The following is an 18,133-nucleotide window of genomic DNA, read 5'->3' as shown; positions in this document are numbered from 1 at the left end:
AGAAGTAGCTGGAGCATTACATAAACCAAAAGACATTCTAGTAAAAGCAAAAGTGCCAAAAGGATAGGTGAAAGTGGTTTTCTCCTAATCCTCAGGTGCTACAGCAATTTGATAATAACCAGAGTAGCCATCCAAGAAACAATAATATGCATTACCAGCTACTCTTTCCAAAATTTGATCCAAGAATGGTAAAGGAAAATGATCCTTCCTACTGGCTGAATTAAGTTTTCTATAATCAATGCACATTCTCCAGCCAGTAACCATTCTAGTTGGAATCAACTCATTTTTATCATTTTTTATGACAGTCAAACCAGATTTTTTTGGTACCACTTGAGTTAGACTTACCCACTTACTGTTTGAGATGGGGTAAATGATTCCCACTGTGAGTAGCTTAAGCACTTCCTCTTTCATGACTTCCTTCATTGTAAGATTGAGCCTATGTTGACCATCACGAACTGGTCTAGCATCATCTTCAAGATGGATTCTGTGGGTACATACAGCGGCATCAATGCCTTTGATGTCGGCTATTGTCCAACCAATTGCGCCTCGATGCTTTCTTAATACTTCAATCAACTGGGCTTCATCCTTCTGATTTAGCTTTGAGGAAATCACCACCGGAAAACTGTCTTATTCAGGTCCAAGAAACACATACTTTAAATCTTGAGGAAGCGGTTTCAGTTCCAACTGGGGAACTTCTTCCTCTGAAGATCTAAGTATGTCTGGTTGTGGTAGAGCTTCAAATTGGGGTTTCTATCTTACTCCCGCAAATTGTACTTCAAGTGGTAAAGAAGAATCTGCAAAATAATCAAAAAAATCAAAGTCATCTTCATTGATATGATCAATTTTCTCATCAAATAAAAATTCAGGTGTCTGAAAAATATAATCATTATCAGAGAAGGGAGAAGTTGAGCAAATAAAATATGTTGGTGTCAAACTCTCCACAGCATTCAAATCACTTGTGTCATCAAAATGTGCTGGCATCTTGCAAGCGTTGAAAACGTTCAACTCAAGTGCCATGTTTCCAAAGGTAAGCTTCAAAACTCCACTTCTGCAATTGATCAAAGCATTTGATGTAGCTAGAAATGGTCTTCCTAGGATGACAGGAGCTTGGTAAATAGTGGAGACCGGTTGCTGCATGTCAAGAACCACAAAATCCACTGGGTAGTAGAATTTGTCCACCTGGACCAACACGTCCTCTACAATACCCCTCGGTACCTTAACTGATCTGTCAGCCAACTGTAGCATGATGGAGGTCTTTTTCAGCTCACCCAATCCCAACTGCTCATATACTGAGAACGGTAGCAAGTTCACACTACTCCCTAAATCAAGTAAAGCTCTCCCAATGCGTGATTCACTAATCATAATGGAAATGTTGGGAGAGCCAGGATCTCCAAACTTCTGAGGAGTCTTGCTCAATATCAATGCACTAACTTACTCCGTTAGGAAAGCTTTCTTCTTCACATTCAGCTTCCTCTTCACTGTGCACAAGTCCTTCAAAAATTTTGCATATGAAGGTACTTGTTGTATGGCATCCAAGAGTGGAATATTGATCTTCACTTGCTTGAAAATTTCTTGAATCTCTGTGTGATATTTGTTCTTTTGGCCAGCTGCCAATCTCTGAGGATAGGGAACCACAGGTTGGTATCCCTTACTAGTCTCAACATCTGCACTCACAGGTTTCTTCAGTTCTGGTCTCACTACTTCTGGTTCTTTTTCAACTTCATCCGTCTCTGCTGAATCTTTAGGTGTAGGAACAACTACCTCTGTGTCTATAGTCATCTCAGGTAGGGGAACTTCCTTCCCACTTCTCAAAGTAAGAACAACTTTCATTATCTCAATAACGTCCCCTGAGACATTATGCACTTGATGTTGTTGTTGTCTGTATACTTGAGGATTAGGCTGAGTTTGTGCTGGAAATTTTCCTTTCTCTAGGGTGCTCAAGGTTGTGCTCATCTTATTAATAGTGCCTCGCAACTCATTTATGGCCTGAGTGTTCTGATTATTTGTGGTGGCTTGAATCTGCATGAATTGCTGAAGTGTATTGGCCATCTGAGCCATACTGTTATCTAGAGTCTTCTTTGCAGATGATGAAGGTTGAGAACTCTGTGCAGCTACATGAGGCTGAAATCTAGGAGGAGCTACATGAGGATAACTCTGAGGATTCTGATATGACGGATACTGATGCTGAGGAGCACCCTGATGGAATGGCTGCTGCTGAGGTGGTGGGGACCGACCAGGCTGATCATTTCTCCATAAGAAATTTGGGTGATTCCTCCACCCCAGATTATATGTGTTGGGGAAAGGCTGATTCTGTGCTCTATTGACCCAGTTAGCTAATTGCATCTGCTCAGACCCACTTTCTTGAAATATTGGCATTATCAGGCAGTCTTGGGTCTTATGGGTTGAATCAGCACATATAGAACATGCCTCTGCTACTTTCACAGCCTTCACTTTTTCCATTTCCATGACCTCCAGTCTTCTAGTCAATGCAGTTATTCGGGCTTGAACATCAGTGTCTCCCTTAAGCTCATATCTACCCCCTCCAGAAATAGCCCTCAGTGGCTGTGCTGTTAATGGAACTCGATCAGTACGAGTGTTCCACTATTGTGCGCTCTTAGCAAGGAGTCAAAAAATGATAGTGCTTCATCAGGTTCCTTGCTAAAGAACTCCCCATTGCACATTGTCTGAACAAACTGCTTGCATTCTGGAGTGAGACCAGTGTAAAAATAGCTCACCAACCTCCAAGATTCAAAACCATGATGTGGACAGATGTTCATCAAATCCTTAAATTTTTCCCAACTGGCCTAAAAGGTCTCATCAGGTCTCTGATTGAACTGGCTGATTTGCTCTTGCAAAAACTGAGTTCTCTGGAAAGGAAAATTTTTTTTGTAAAAATTCATGCTGCATATCAGACCAACTAGAAATAGAATTAGGTCTCAAAGAGTTAAACCAAATCTTCGCTTTATCCTTTAAAGAGAAAGAAAATAAACGAAGTCTAATGAATTCATCAGTAACAGTCCTAGTGATAAAAGTAGCACAAGCCAACTCAAAATCTGTCAAGTGCTGGTAATGACTCTCAGAATCCATCCCGTGGAACTGAGGTATCACTGACATCATGCCATGCTTAATAGAGAAATTAGGTGTATTTTCTGGTAAAACTATGCATGAAGGTGTAGTGGTGCGAGTGGGTTGCAAATAGTCCTTAAGAGTGCGTGGTGCAGGTGCAGCCATGTTTTCTGGTCCAATTTCAATTTTGTCACCTGGCTCACTCAAAGAAAAGACAGACGAGTTATCTATCTCCAAGCTGTGTATACTACTCTCAACACTCGATGTGACTCTAAGCAACCTATTTGAAGTGTCTCTCACCCATGACATGAAACATCAGTTTAAAGAGCATAACAAAAATAATGAGTTTAAATTTAAGCTAAAATACTTTCCCCGGCAACGGCGCCAAAAACTTGACTCACTAAAAAATGAGTAGCACAAACGCTATCCCAAGTGCAGGAAGATATCGTGTAATAATTAGGAATAAATTCCTAGATCGTCTCCTCAGGGAAAGTTACTTAAAAATCAAACTTGTTTAAAATGGTGGAAATATTCACAAAGATAAAAATAAAAGTGATGGTATGTGCAATGGATGGAAGAGTGCAATAAAAATGAAAAAGGGCACTAGTCATGGACTAGATTCATATTTTTAGATTTTTTTTTTGAGTGTCGAAATGAAATGTAAAAGACTAACAAATTGAAATTATTAATCAAAGAGTCAACTAAATTGAACAATCTTAATTAATCTAACAATTAAACAATGAAACTGAAATTATTTAAATCCTATTTAAACTTTAATCAATCTAATATGCAATTGAACTAAGAAATTAATAAAATTAAGCTAAGCTTAAACTAGATTAGAAAGTAATTGATAAAACACAAACTGAAAATTGAAAATGCCCAAAACCAAGATTCTAGAATTCTTCTTTGTATTCAAATCACAAATTCTCAAAACTAATACATAACAATTGTAATCACTATTAAATGAAAACTTAAAGAAGTGAGAAAAATAAATAACACCAAATAAATTGCCCAACAAAAACAAAAACAAAAGCTCTCTCATTCACACTCTGAAAAATATAATTCAAACCAACTAAAACTCCTTCAGAAAAATAAATCTAAACCGACTCACTTCACTTCACGAATGAAAAGCTCAACCCCCTTTACTCCCCATATATCATATTTACCCAAACTTCGAAGCCAAAAAAAAAAAAAAAATCTCAAAGGTATTCCATAAACTTTAAACTGAAGTGAAATAAAAATAGAGAACAAAAAGTTTGGACGAAAACTCCCCTTCACCATTCAATTGAAATCCAAATAAAAAAGAATCAACTTCTCACGTATCACTCTTGAAAATTAATCTCCAAACCTTTAATGAAAACTCTAGAACAACTCTTCTACTCCCACGTAAACATTTCTTGCAATAAATTAAGGTAACACACTTAATGAGAACTTCTAAAACAATTCTTTTGTTGCATGAAACCAACTAGCACACTTAATTAAAACTTCTAAAACAATTCTTTTGTTGCATGAAACCAACTAGCACACTGAATTAAAACTTCTAAAACAATTCTTTTGTTGCTTGAAACCAACTAGCACACTTGCAAGAAATTAAGGTATTACACTTAATGAAATAAAATTCTAAAACAATTCTTAGCACACTTAATAAAAAAAAACTCCAAAACACCAAAGCATTTCAGGCCCCCAAAATTGCCGAACATGCACAAAAACATTTCAGCCTTCTTCTCCTCTCTCATTTATTCAATCAAGCACCGATTTCTTCTCTCAATTCAAACCACTCAAACCAAGTCCAACACGGCTACACACCTCCAGAAAATTCTCTCTAATCCCACGTCTCTCTCAAATCATGCACCGGCGTTGCTTGCTTTCCCTTTCACAACTCCTTTTTCAGTTCCAGCACATCATGCACCCACCGACTGCACATGTTTCTCTCTATTCTCTTCTCATTGCCGTAAACATTGACCCAGCTTGCATGTGTCTTTCTTTTCATGCTTTCCATTTTCCTTTTTCGGTGGTGTTAATTGTTGACTACATCACATGCAGCTCTCTATCTTCCTTCATTTCGGCTACCTCTTCCTTAATTTCAGCTCTTTTTCCACACATGTTTCTTCAAAATTTCCTTCTTTATACATGTCAAGCTTTAATGAATTTCCACCGATTTCTCCTCTCTCATCTTATTCAATCGGTTTCTCAATTCAAACCAAGCACCTTTCACTTTTATTTTTATTTTTCTCTTCCAGCCCCACATGTCTTCACGTTTCCTCTCTTTGTTGAAAACTCCTACACGACTCTTCTTTCTTTTTCATACCTTTATTCTACCGTCTAGCCACACACACACACACACACACACACACACACACACACACACACACACACACACACATAGATGGCTGAATTCGGTGCTTCTCCATTCCATCCAGCAATATATATATATATCAAGTCGGTGCCAAACTCTCCCGACTACAATTCACTCCAGCCGACTTCTCTTCACAAGTCAAGCACAACATCTCTCCTTTCTTTTCTTCATCCAGCAATATATATATATATATATATATATATATAAATAGCTGCCCCAAGTTGCAAACTCATTCCTCCAATTCACGGCTCTTCATTAATAATCACCACCAACTCCATAAGTCAAGTAATGCACGACACCTCCCTTTTTAGACTTTAACTTTGCATGGACAAGCAAAATATTTTCTTCATCGCATGTGCTTATGAACAATCAAGATAAGAAAGTCACCACTGAAAGGTCTTCATTTTGTATCTTCTTTTTCAGCTGCCAAGTACTTCCTTCATTCTCTGCATTTCTCTCAATTAGTATGCATTTTTGATCGAAAGTTTCAATCGGATCCCATTTGAATTTTATTTAAACTGAAAATAATAAGAAAGAAATAACACTCAAAACAATAAATTAAAAGAAAAATAAATTATAAAAAACAGACTATATATGTGAGGAAATATTGTCCCATTAAGTCATAATTCTAAAATTAAGCATAAACATGATATCAATCAATTAAAAATCACAACTCGTATTTATGCTTATTAAGCATTTTTCCATCTAAAACCAATAATAGTGTCACGAAGAATTTAAAATATATTGGTTTTAAATAGCTAAAATATGCAATATTTCAGCTTAATCACTATACAAACACGGAACTAAAGGCGAAGAAGTTACATCATGGTAGGTACAACAAGGAAAAATGAGATCAGTCGAGAGTGGCATCAGAGTCCATCTCGGAGTCGGCAAGGCATACCTCATGGAAGCCTAGGTCCGACTGGTGCCCAAAAGGGTCGTCCCCGGCCTTCTTGAGCCCATCTCCCTCAAGGTCAGCCCCCACGATGTCCCTGGTAGGACGGTTCGGGGGGGTCGTTGTTTGTAGGAAGGAAAGCATCTGGAATCATTGCTCGACCAATCTCGCCAGCATGATGAAGAGCAACAGGATCAGGGTCAAGGTTTTTGAGGTCAATAGCCCTTAGATGCACCTCCAGCGCCTCAGAACTCTCTTGAGGGTTTAGGACAACATAGTCACGCATCCTCTCAAGGCCTTCAAGATACCCATGCAACCAGGCGACATCACGGATGTAGAGAGCCTTCCCCAACTGGTCGCTTGCGCGGGTGGCGACCTCTTGCACTTGAGGCAAGTCGCTTCAAAGATCTTGGATGATCACGTCCTGAGTGGCTATCTTCTTCTGGGCCTCCCCCAACTCGAACATTACCCCTTCCTCTCTGGCCCTGGCCTCTGATAGCAAAATCTTGAATCGCCGGTCGTCAAGTTCCCAGAGGGCCCTCAGTCTTTCATTCTCCACTTGAAGCAGGTCCTGAGACTCCTAGAGCTTGCTCAACGACTCTTGAGCTGTCACGGCCCACTCTCTGGTCATCTCCAGCTTCACCTCCAAGAAGCTCCTCTCCTTTCTCTCTCTACTTGCATAGTGGAGGATAGTCATCACCATAGACCGAAGCTCTAGGTTTTGTCTCTTGACTGCCTCTTGGCCACTTATGAAGTACTCAGCTAACCAATCGGTCCCCTACAATCCTCACGACCAGAAGCATGAAGATAAGAGCAAGAAGGCAAGGAAAGGGGGGCAAGGCAAAAGAGAAAAGGATAGAGCAAAACCTCAGCAAGAAGAACATGCAATGATTCAGACACTCGCTCTAGAGCCTCCGCTCGCTTGGTCCTACCCTCGAGGCAAGGAGATGCAGGGGCAGCCTCGGTCGAGTGACCGGTGTGAGGCGATCTCTGATCCCCCTGCACCCCCAGCATGACTCGAAGACTCCCCGTCCAATCTATCGCTCGAGGGAGTGGGAACCTTGTCAATCGTAGGCGGTGGAGGAGCCTGGGAAACCTTAGGCCCATCCCTGTCACATAGGGCCTGCGGGCCCTCCCCTTTGTACCTCACAGTGACCAATGCAATGTCCTCGAAGCTTGATGGGGTAGGAATAGGAGATTCCATCGCAAGTTAGGGAATCACAGCGGAAAGAGCATTCCATCCCGTCAGCAGACTATAGACAATAGTGGTGACCGAGACATCGCCTATAGATGCTTCTTCCCGTGGGGACCTTTGAACTAATGTACCCCCCTCGGTAGGACCAAACTCCTCGACAAGGTCTCCAAAAGTATCTCTGGACTCAAGATCCCTGGTTGCTGTTCGAGCGATGGACAACAAAGATTGGGACATTTCAACATTAGTCTCCGGGGGCGGCCCCATCACACTAGACTGGGAGACGCCCTATCTAGAAGATCTCCCCAGAAGTGCATCTGAACTAAGTTCCCCCTCTGAGTTGTGTCTTGCTGCTCCGCAAGCACAATTGAGACTCCCGGATTGGCAACTTCCTCGATCTTAGAACCAGCACCACTTCTTCCGGCATTACCGTGACCATCATCAAGTAAATCGTCGCCCATGTCAGCACCAGCACCTTGATACATCTTGGCAATAATTAGGTTATAGATGCTCTCCAACTCCTTTATCTTGTCCTCAAACTCATCTGCCTTCGCGAGTTGGTTGTTGTCCAGCCATTGGATGGCCTGTTTGATGGCGTCATCTATCTTCTTCTTATCATTTGAACCAAACTTGGCACTAATTTTCTCATCCTTCACCGTGTTCCTCATGTTGTATGTGTAATTCTCCAAAGCATTCTTGGCCTCTATCTTCTTCTCGTGCTCCTCATCCTTGGACTTGTACTTCTTAGCCTCTTGAACCATCTTTTCGATCTCTTCCTTCGAGAGTCTACCCTTGTCATTTGTGATCGTGATATTGCTCTTTTTACCTGTGGTGTTGTCCTGCGCATATACATTCAAAATACCGTTGGCATCAATATTGAAGCATACTGTGATTTGAGGAACACCCCTGGGAGCAGGAGGGATTCCTGAAAGCTCAAATTTACTGAGCAAGTTGTCGTCGCTGGTCCTTGTTCTCTCACCCTCGTAGACCTTGATCAACACACTAGGCTGGTTGTCAGAATAGGTAGAGAACACATGTTCCTTCTTTGTGGGGATTATAGTGTTCCTAGGAATCAACATGGTCATGACATTACCAGCAGTTTCCAGACCCAAGGAGAGAGGGGTGACATCCAAGAGCAAGAGATGATTCACCTTCTCATTACCACTCAAAATAGCAGCCTGGACTGTAGCACCATAAGCAACGACCTCGTCAGGGTTGATGCTCTTACATAGCTCCTTACCATTGAAGAAGTCTTGCAAAAGCTGCTGTACCTTGGAAATTCTAGTCGAGCCACCGACAAGGACAACATCATGGACATTGCTCTTGTCCATCTTCGCATCCCTCTGACACTTCTCAATAGGTTCCATGCACTTCCTGAAGAGATCCATGTTGAGCTCTTCAAATTTGGCACGAGTAATGGTGGAGTAGAAATCAATGCCTTCATACATAGAATTAATTTCAATGGTAGTCTGGGAAGTGGAAGAGAGAGTTCTCTTTGCCATCTCACATGCTGTCCTCAACCTCCTAAGAGCTCTTGGATCGCCACTAATGTCCTTCTTGTTTTTCCTCTCGAACTCTTGAACAAAGTGGTTCACCATTCTGTTATCAAAATCCTTGCCACCAAGATGGATGTCACCAGCTATAGCCTTCACCTCAAAGATACCCTCTTCAACAGTGAGAAGAGAGATATTAATCGTGCTGCCACCAAGATCAAAAATCAAGACATTTTTCCCACTGACATTGGTTGCCTTCTTGTCAAGACCGTAAGCAATGGCAGCAGCAGAGGACTTATTAATGATACGCATAACATTGAGACCTGCAATGACACCAGTGTCCTTTGTAGCCTGACGCTGAGAATCATTGAAGGATGCGGGTACAGTGACCACAGCGTTCTTTATAGTTGAACCAAGGTAAGCCTCTGCAATCTCGCGCATCTTCGTAAGAATCATGGAAGAGATTTCTTCAGCAGCAAATTGCTTCTCCTCACCCTTGTAGTCGACCACAATCATCGGCTTGTCACCGGGGCCGCGAATGACCTTGAATGGCCACAATTTCATGTCAGCTTGAACCGAGGAATCACTAAATCTCCGGCCAATTAACCTCTTTGCATCTGCAGAGATAGGTAATTGCGAATATTAAACATTTCAGTTTCAATGAATCAGAGTTTATTATTCTTCATATGAAGAAAATATACACTACCAAAACAAACGAACATAACTTCCATCATGCAGTTAAATAATTGCATGATGAGTAAATCAAAATTTTCCTTCTGAAATTGCTAGCTAGAACTTAACGATTCCACATTCAACAAGTAGTTTAAATAACAATAAGATAAGAAATAGAATTCCACATAAATGTAAAACGACATTTATTTTAACAATTATTTATTCTCGAACCTATTTCCTCATTTACTTTCTCCTGCCACACTGAGGCAAAAGCATTACCCATGTAATAAGCGTGACAACTTACTAATTAATTATGAATAATTACCTCTCCAAACGACACATAATAAAAGAAAGTACTAGTCTTCACTATAAAACAAGTCCACGGGAATACTGGCTCAGCAATGAAGATCTGAACGATTATAAAGAAACAGAGAATAGCCTTAAACAAATATCGATTTACGAACCGCAAACAAGCAAATTTCTGACAAGTCAAAAACAAGAAATCTGAGATAGAAAACACGTTGCGAACGTACTGCCTACATAACCAAATAAAGAAAGCTAGATCCATATGCGTTCGGCAAGCTGACACACATCTAGAAATACATCAGCAAACATAAACACAGGAATTACGATCTAAGAATCAGCGAAGGGAATATGGTCGCAGGAGCTCAGATCCCACCGAAGACGGTGTTGATGGGGTTCATGGCGGCCTGGTTCATGGCGGCCTGGTTCTTGGCCGCATTACCAATCAAACGCTCCGTATCGGTGAAGCCAACGTAGGAAGGCGAGCCAACGTAGGAAGGCGTTGTTCTGTTACCATGTTCATTGTGGATGATCTCTACGCGGTCGTGTTGCCAAACTCCCACGCACGAGTACGAGGTTCCGAGATCAATCCCGATTGCTGGGCCTTCGCCTTTCCCGGCCATTATGATGGTTCTGCCGATGGAACGAAAATAATAGAATCGAAAGAAGGAAAGTAAGATTTGAAAGCAAGCTAAAAAAATGGCAGAAAAGAGCTAGCTTGGGTTTCAACGTGAGAGAGACAAGCGGGGCTGAGCACAGTTTATAAGGGTCCGAGAATGGAAACTGTTTCAGATTGTTTGGATGTTTGCCGCCTTCTTCGTCCATGTTGATCCTCCTCTACGGTCTTCCTATAACTTGAATTTTAAATAGAAAAAGTAGAGGAGTTTGCTTGCCTAGTTTGGTTGGTTGGTTACTTCAGACAAAAATAATATCTTTTTCAAAAAAATTGATGCTAATAAAAAATTCGATGCAAAGGGAACCAATTGTAAATTCTATGAAATGTTTTGGGATAAATATAGTTAGGAGCATCCATATTGATTTTATCAAAATTATCTTCAAAATTTAATAAAAAGTATATATTTTACACAAATCCAAAACCTTCGTATCGATAACCCTACATTGAATTAGCCATTATAATTGTGTAACTCTCCTCTCTCAAAATAGTTGGAGAGTTAATTTCTTTAAACATAAATTCATTTAAAAAAAATACTTACATGCTCTAAATGCTCAGTCCTCATAACATATCACAATCTTTTACTAAACATCCAATATTAAGATAATTAAGTTCGTTAACAAGGTCATCAAAACACTAATCCAATAAAATAAATCGATTTCGTCTCAAACTCCATTAAAAACAACATAATACCCAAAAATGTCATTACTCTTCCTAAACCATAACTGGAAACCAAAAACCAAACAACTAAAGAAAATCCTCCATTATTGGAAGTACTCTTAAGTACTGATCAACTCCCTACTCCCAACTAACTTTTCCCAAGCTATCCAGTCTTGGTCACTAGTTGTATCGTCTAAATCATCTGAAAAATATTATGGAGATAAGGGGTGGGTTATCAACATTTCAGTAAGCAAAGAACATATACTAGTACGTAAAACATGACCATTTACAGAGATTGAAATGCAGAACAAAACATTTTCATTTTCAAAGTGTGAAATCATAAACATGTTATCAAAATATCAGAGTGAAGTTCCAAAGATATTCATCTTCAGCAGTACTTTGGCATAACATACCTGATTCATCATCATCATCATATCAGAGCATCATATTAGAACATATGTCATGTTTAACCCTATGGTAGGTTTGTCATCTGCGGATAACCAAGCATATGCATATCAAAACAGAAATAGAATACTATTATTCATTTTCATGCCAGGGCCATATCATATCAGAACATCATATTAAAGCAGAAGCCACGTATATCCCTGTGGTAGGATCCCTTGACTGAATAGAGTAGAGATAGAATCAAATGCAGAACTAGATAGTCATACCAAAGGTTTTTCATATGTCATATTTTATAAAAATAGAGTATCGAACATAATCATATCATCTTCATAATTAGAAATATTTTCATTTAAAAGTCTTTTGGCATAGCATAATTGAGTATCATCACCACCATATCATAACAGAATAGAGGCCATGTTTAACCCCTGTGGTAGGGTTGTGTTATACTCGGTAGCCAAATTGGACAAGACAGAAGTGAATATTCTCCTTATTATTCTCGAAGCCTCGAGTATGCATATAGGACAGACCATGCAAAAATCACTTTGTTTTCAAAGTGGGTGCACTTAGAGATAGAGAAGTTGATACCAACCCAAATAGAAGCCATAGTTTTACACTAGTGGTAAGGTCAGAGCATAACAGAAATAGAACCATATCCATAATCAAAATGTCATGGCAAAAGTTTTTAGAGTATCTTCATATAATTATGCCCAAAGTTTTATAATCGCTATTTTTGCATAGTTCAGAAATTGAATGCCAAAAAATTAAGTGCATGTCTACACCAATTATAACAAAAAGGCTTTCTCTTTCATCAAAGTTAATGAGTGATGGCGAACAAATAACTGAAGTTGTATTCACATTTCTTTTTAGAACATATAATCCACATTTTTTTAAATTAATCTCAGTTCATTTTTTTTTTTTTTTTATGTAGAGTCTAGAATATGGATCCCGCTTACTTATACTTACCTTTTTTTTTCTTCTAGAATTTCCTCATAATAGTGCCACATGAATATCAATCATCACCTATAGAAAATTTATATAATTGAGTAAATCTCCAATTGGACATGTAACTTGTAATTTCACCTCAAATACTTAATTAAATTTCTCAAAACCTAAAATTCATTTAATCCTAAAATACCTTTGTGTTTCCCAAATACTTTGATTTTTACATAATTCGTCAAACAATTGCACTGTTAAAACCTGCTTCAAAAAATAATCTTATAATATTGTCCATGCAAACATGTAAACTTGACACCAAAATTATTAAATTCTTTATATCTTCTTAACCAAACCCAACTCAAAATATAACTTAATTCAACATATATCCAATAAAATGCCCAATACTAAATACCTAATTTGCCAAGACTACAAAGGGCCTTATAAAACATGAAATTAAGTTAAAAGAAAACTTAGGATTATTTATGGGAAGCTACACGACAAGGACAAAGATGGGCTTAAGTGGCAACACTATGGAGTATAAAAATTTGTATTATGGGAGGCTTCTTTAATACAAAAGTATTGCATGCTTTATCCTTGATAAACCTACATGTCAAACAAAAGTTAGAAAGCCACATTCCACGACAAGTTATGGTGGGAAGGGACGAGCACTACCGAAATAAAAAATTAAAGTAAAATAAAGAAAGAAAGCAAATGGACAAGGGCATCTTTGAAATCTTTTAACGCATGTACGTAGAAAAGCAGAACTCAAAGTAACCGAAATTATTCTATTTCTAGAGCTAGAGGTGCGGTACCTTAGCAGAGAGAAGACCAAAACAGAGACACTATGCGGCAGAGCATATTAAAGAAAAGAATAAAGTGTTTTATGAATAAAGTGGTTTATGGCCTAGCTTGTCAAGGCAAAAGTTTAGTTAGAATCTTATCTTTGGGTCATATCATTAATTTTTAATTAGATAAGTTCATATTGGATTAGTCATCTTAAAGTCTAAATAATAATATAATATTTTATATTTTAATAATATTATTAAAATATTTATCAAATACACTTCATATATTAATTAATAATTTTATTAAAAAAATAAAATTATTACTTTTCAACTATTTTCTCCCTCAACCTAATTATTTAACAAATATCTTTTGCTAACCATTCACCGAACAATCACATATACAAACATGCCAACATTTCTTCTACTCAACATTTATATTTAGAATTTACATTTCTTCTACAAACATGTACATGACTTCAACATTTCTTTTACCTAACAATCACATCTATAATTCTTTAAACTAACAAATACTTTCACAAATCCTTCTTTTTCCACCCAATAATCACATATATAATTCTAAAAAATTAGCAAACACAAGTTTTCACAACTTATTGTACCAACCAATCACCATCTAGAATTCTTGAAACTAATTAACTAATTTTTTCCAACACTTATTCTTTTGCCAACTTTTTTAGTTGTAACTAATAGTTGAGGATCAATATAAATAGACACCAAACTTTTTTTGTCCAATTCTTCTATTTTTCTTCCCTCAATTTGGTATGGATCCCGCTTCAAATTTTGATGATGATTATTCTGATCATGAGTTAGATATGATGCAAGCAATTGCAATGATATCTGAGGGAACATCTTCTTCACCTCGTCGTAGTCCTTAACATCATAGGTTCATCAGACGTGATTTATTCCAAGGTCATCAACGCCTTTGGAATGATTACTTTGCTAGATCACCAACAATCAAGTAATCCAACACCACCTTGTTGAACAATATGCATGAACAGAAACAATATATTTAGCAGTAAAGTATTTTTAAATTCCACCATATTATCTTATTGAGCATACTGAGAGGCAATCTTCTCTAGCATAGCTATATGATAGCAAATCAACAATCAAGTAATCTAACAGCAGCTTGCTAAACAATATGCATGAATAGAAACAATATATTTAACACTAAAGTATTTTTAAATTCCACCATATTATCTTACGGAGCATCCTGAGAGACAATCTTCTCTAACATAACTATAGGATAGCAAATCAACAATCAAGTAATTATCCAACAACACCTTGCTAAACAATATGCATGAATAGAAACAGTAGAGACTCAATACTCATCATATTATCAATAGTTAAAATAAAAGGATTGCAAATTTGTGAACGAAACTCATACATCATACTCAATAAAACCCCCTTTGTAGGTTCATACACCATACTCATAAAAACCATATTTTTGACACACAATCGTAGACCTGTAAACGAAATTCATACCATTTCGTACTCAAAATAAATACAAAACATTTACCCAAATTACACAAAGGTAGTGGTAGATTTATTCCCACTAAAGAGTGCTATTGTATAGGGTATTGATGAGTGTGTGAAATGCACTCTAAATACCCTATTATTGGATTAAAATATTAAAATGTGAATAGAAATCATAGAAATTAATGCGTATTCTTGAATTGAGTTTCTATTTACGTTGGGATACTCCTAATCAGTTTTTTTATGTTTAATTTTAGAGTTTATAAAAGAGCAAGTCAAAACCCAGTCAAATTCAAAGTAGGAGGTTCATGGAATTTGAGAGCAATTTGGATCAAGAAAAAAAAGAAAAAAATCACAAAAGAAAATTGTAAGAAGTCCAAATTCGAAATTTTTTAGAAGATAGTCTGGATATACTTTAGTATTTTGACCTTAACCTTTTACTCATATCTTGTATTGATTCAATTCTTGATGCATTAGAGCACTAGCAATGGCTTATTCATCTTCATTTTTATTCTCAAATTTGAATAAACTTGCCTTAAAATCACCTACATTGGCTTATCTATCTTTATAATTTTAAATAACTATGAACAATGATTATCTATCTTTGAAGATGTCATTTTCCTTTTTCAAACATTATTTTTATTATTTCTTTTTTCTCTCTCATCGGAACGGCACATCCCGAGGACACCGAACGGCTCTTTCTTCCACTTTGGTTTTTCTTTCTCTCCTTTCTTTTCATTTCTCTCTTCACCGTCGTTTCTCCTTCTTCCCCAATGGCTCTCATTGCTCACGGCACGGCCCCCACATTGTTTCTCTCTCTTGTTGCTCCCGACTGGATTTCTACTCTTCACGGCTGGAACTGCTCTTCACGGCTCTATTCTTCACGGTTTTCTCTGCTTTGGATTCATCACCAACACAAATCCATCAACAACACAACCCGAAAGTCCTAGCTTGTAGGTGATTTCATCTTCCATTCCTACTCTTTGGTGGTAGAAATTTGGGTCTTATTTCCCCTGAATGTTGCTGCCCTAGAACGATTTAGGGTTTTTTTTTTGGAATAATTTCCCCTGATTTTATGCATGCCGTAGCCTCTGTTGTTGAATTTTTTGTTATGATCAATGGTGGATTTACATGCCTTTAGACTATATTGCACGAAATAGGTTAATAAATTTGACATGACAATTGATTTGGGTCTTATCTGGAATATTGGCATGCACTTGGAGGATTTGGGTAATCTCTTCTCTCGGTTTTGAAGATGATCAATGATATTGTACATGCCTCTAGATGTGCGTTGGAGGATTTTTTTTTTTTTTATTTGGGTTTTTTCTGGAATTTCTGGGAATATTAGCAAGGAATTAATCTTAAAATTTACATTGGATGAAATTAGAACAAACAAAATCAACATGTTTGTCATCAATATTATGTTTATCATCAATATAATGATGAAAGAGTATGGGGTGCAGCCTGTTCGAAGGTATGTTTTGTGAGAGGGAGGTTTTACGCACAGGGAGGTTATTTTTACAAGCAAATATTGTTTTTACAAGCAATATGGTTTTACGCACACAGAGGTTATTTTTACAGGGAGGTTATTGTCAATATCTAGTATATAGTTTTGACTATGGTTACTTATTTTGGGTATTTTGAAATTGTAAATACTGTGGTGACATTATTTTGGGATTTATGTACTACTGGTTGCACAAAATTTGATTATTTTTTTGTACTACTAGTTGCTATGGAGAGCTGTGGAGCTGAATGATGTTGTGGAGCTGAATGAGATTTATGTACTTGTGGTTGTTGCTCTGGAGCTGCTGTGGAGCTGAATGGTGCTGTCGTGGAGCTGTTGTGGAGCTGTTGTGGAGCTGCCAAGTTGTATTAAAATCAACTTTGTGGATTTTCCATTAAGTTGATTTTGATACATGGGATTTATTTAAATTTGTATGGAGGTTTTTTTGGTTAGAAGTTGAATTTATATGGCATATATTTTGCAAACACTAAATTTGTATGGAATAGATATGTCCAAGTTGTGAATTTGTATGAACACAGAAATCATATAGAGCTGCTGTGGATTTTTCTGTGTTGCTTCAAATATGTGAAATTTGTATGGTATTTTGTAAACACTGAATTTGTATGGAGTAGAATTTTCCAAGTTATGAATTTGTATGAAATTAGACCACGCATAGAGTATGTGTGGATTTTTCTATGTTGCTGAATATATATATGGTAGATTGAATTTATTGGACTTGGATATTGAATTTGACTTGAATTTATTGGACTATCTAGATTTTAGGGAAAAAATATATATATTTTATTATTATTTGGTAAAAAAATACATAATTCAATGTAGGAATTTTTCTTCATCTTTAAACAAAAGATATGATTTTAAAGATGAAGATGAATAAACCATTGCTAGTGCTCTTAGAAAGCTATCTTAAAGGGCTATAAATTTATCTCTAATAAGGATTTCCAAATTCGAACTCCTGAAGCACGTACATGACTGCCAAGATATTGATTTTTAAAATTTAGGTGATTTTTTTATGCGGAAATTATGAAGACATTAGGGTTTCTTTCCTACCCTATATAAGCATATCATTAGCACGAAATAGAGGAGGAGGAGAATCACAACAGACAGATTTGAAAAGAGGAGAAAATCACTTCCATGGCTGCCGTTCACTTCAGTTTCCTCAGAAGATTTTTGTTGTCCATTATATTTATGGGTAACTAAATTCTCAAGTAAGACTAGGGATGATCTTGCACATTAGATGGTATTTTTAATTTATGTATTTGATTTTTAATTATTAAAACTCTTTTGTTTTATCATTCTCAATTCATTGTTGATGTTTTCTTCTCCGAATACTCATAGAATTTAGTTTATTTATGGATTCAGTCATGCTTTTTCTATTGAATGGATTGGTTATTTGATTATGTTTGAATCAATTATTTATCTATATTGATTTAGTTTTTTGCTGCAATATCGCTCCCTGAGTATATATTATCATTGTTGAATTTTCTCCATAGGGATAGTAATTTACGTATTTTAAAACCAGTGAATGATTTTTCAAAAGGTTACATTTGGTTTAATTTTGGTTTATAAATCTATACCTTCCGATTGAGAATTTTGGGAATTGAGTTCTCAATTGAGTTATTCAATGAATTAAGAATAATTAAAATACCAGATTGTGTAAGGGATTCCCGACACTCTACTGTTC

At 37.1% G+C, this 18,133-nt stretch overlaps 1 protein-coding gene, 1 long non-coding RNA gene and 1 pseudogene across 5 annotated transcripts; 1 reads left to right on the top strand and 2 right to left on the bottom strand.

The window, feature by feature from the left end:
- Positions 1–18,133, bottom strand: part of LOC122296679 — an 81,195-nt pseudogene that overhangs the window by 38,855 nt on the left and 24,207 nt on the right.
- On the bottom strand, positions 6,097–10,866 carry LOC122296541 (heat shock cognate 70 kDa protein 2-like). Of its 4 annotated transcripts, none has more exons than XR_006238581.1 (3): positions 10,354–10,866; positions 7,185–9,619; positions 6,097–7,103 (listed from the first exon to the last, which is right to left on the bottom strand). XR_006238581.1 is itself a non-coding variant. In XM_043106316.1 (2 exons), exons 1-2 carry the CDS (start codon positions 10,598–10,600, stop codon positions 7,776–7,778), a joined length of 2,091 nt encoding a protein of 696 aa, XP_042962250.1. In that variant the 5' UTR covers positions 10,601–10,866; the 3' UTR covers positions 6,097–7,775. The 4 variants fall into 4 exon arrangements, 1 of the variants encoding a protein (XP_042962250.1); XR_006238580.1 differs by having other exon boundaries at positions 6,097–7,095; XR_006238582.1 differs by having other exon boundaries at positions 6,097–7,095; positions 10,305–10,414.
- On the top strand, positions 15,464–17,092 carry LOC122296542. The gene is made up of 2 exons (XR_006238583.1): positions 15,464–15,880; positions 16,655–17,092. It is a non-coding gene; the product is annotated as an uncharacterized LOC122296542 (long non-coding RNA).

Source organism: Carya illinoinensis, chromosome 15 (assembly GCF_018687715.1).
Source record: "Carya illinoinensis cultivar Pawnee chromosome 15, C.illinoinensisPawnee_v1, whole genome shotgun sequence".
NCBI lineage: Eukaryota > Viridiplantae > Streptophyta > Magnoliopsida > Fagales > Juglandaceae > Carya > Carya illinoinensis.
This window is presented reverse-complemented; position numbering and strand designations above follow the sequence as displayed.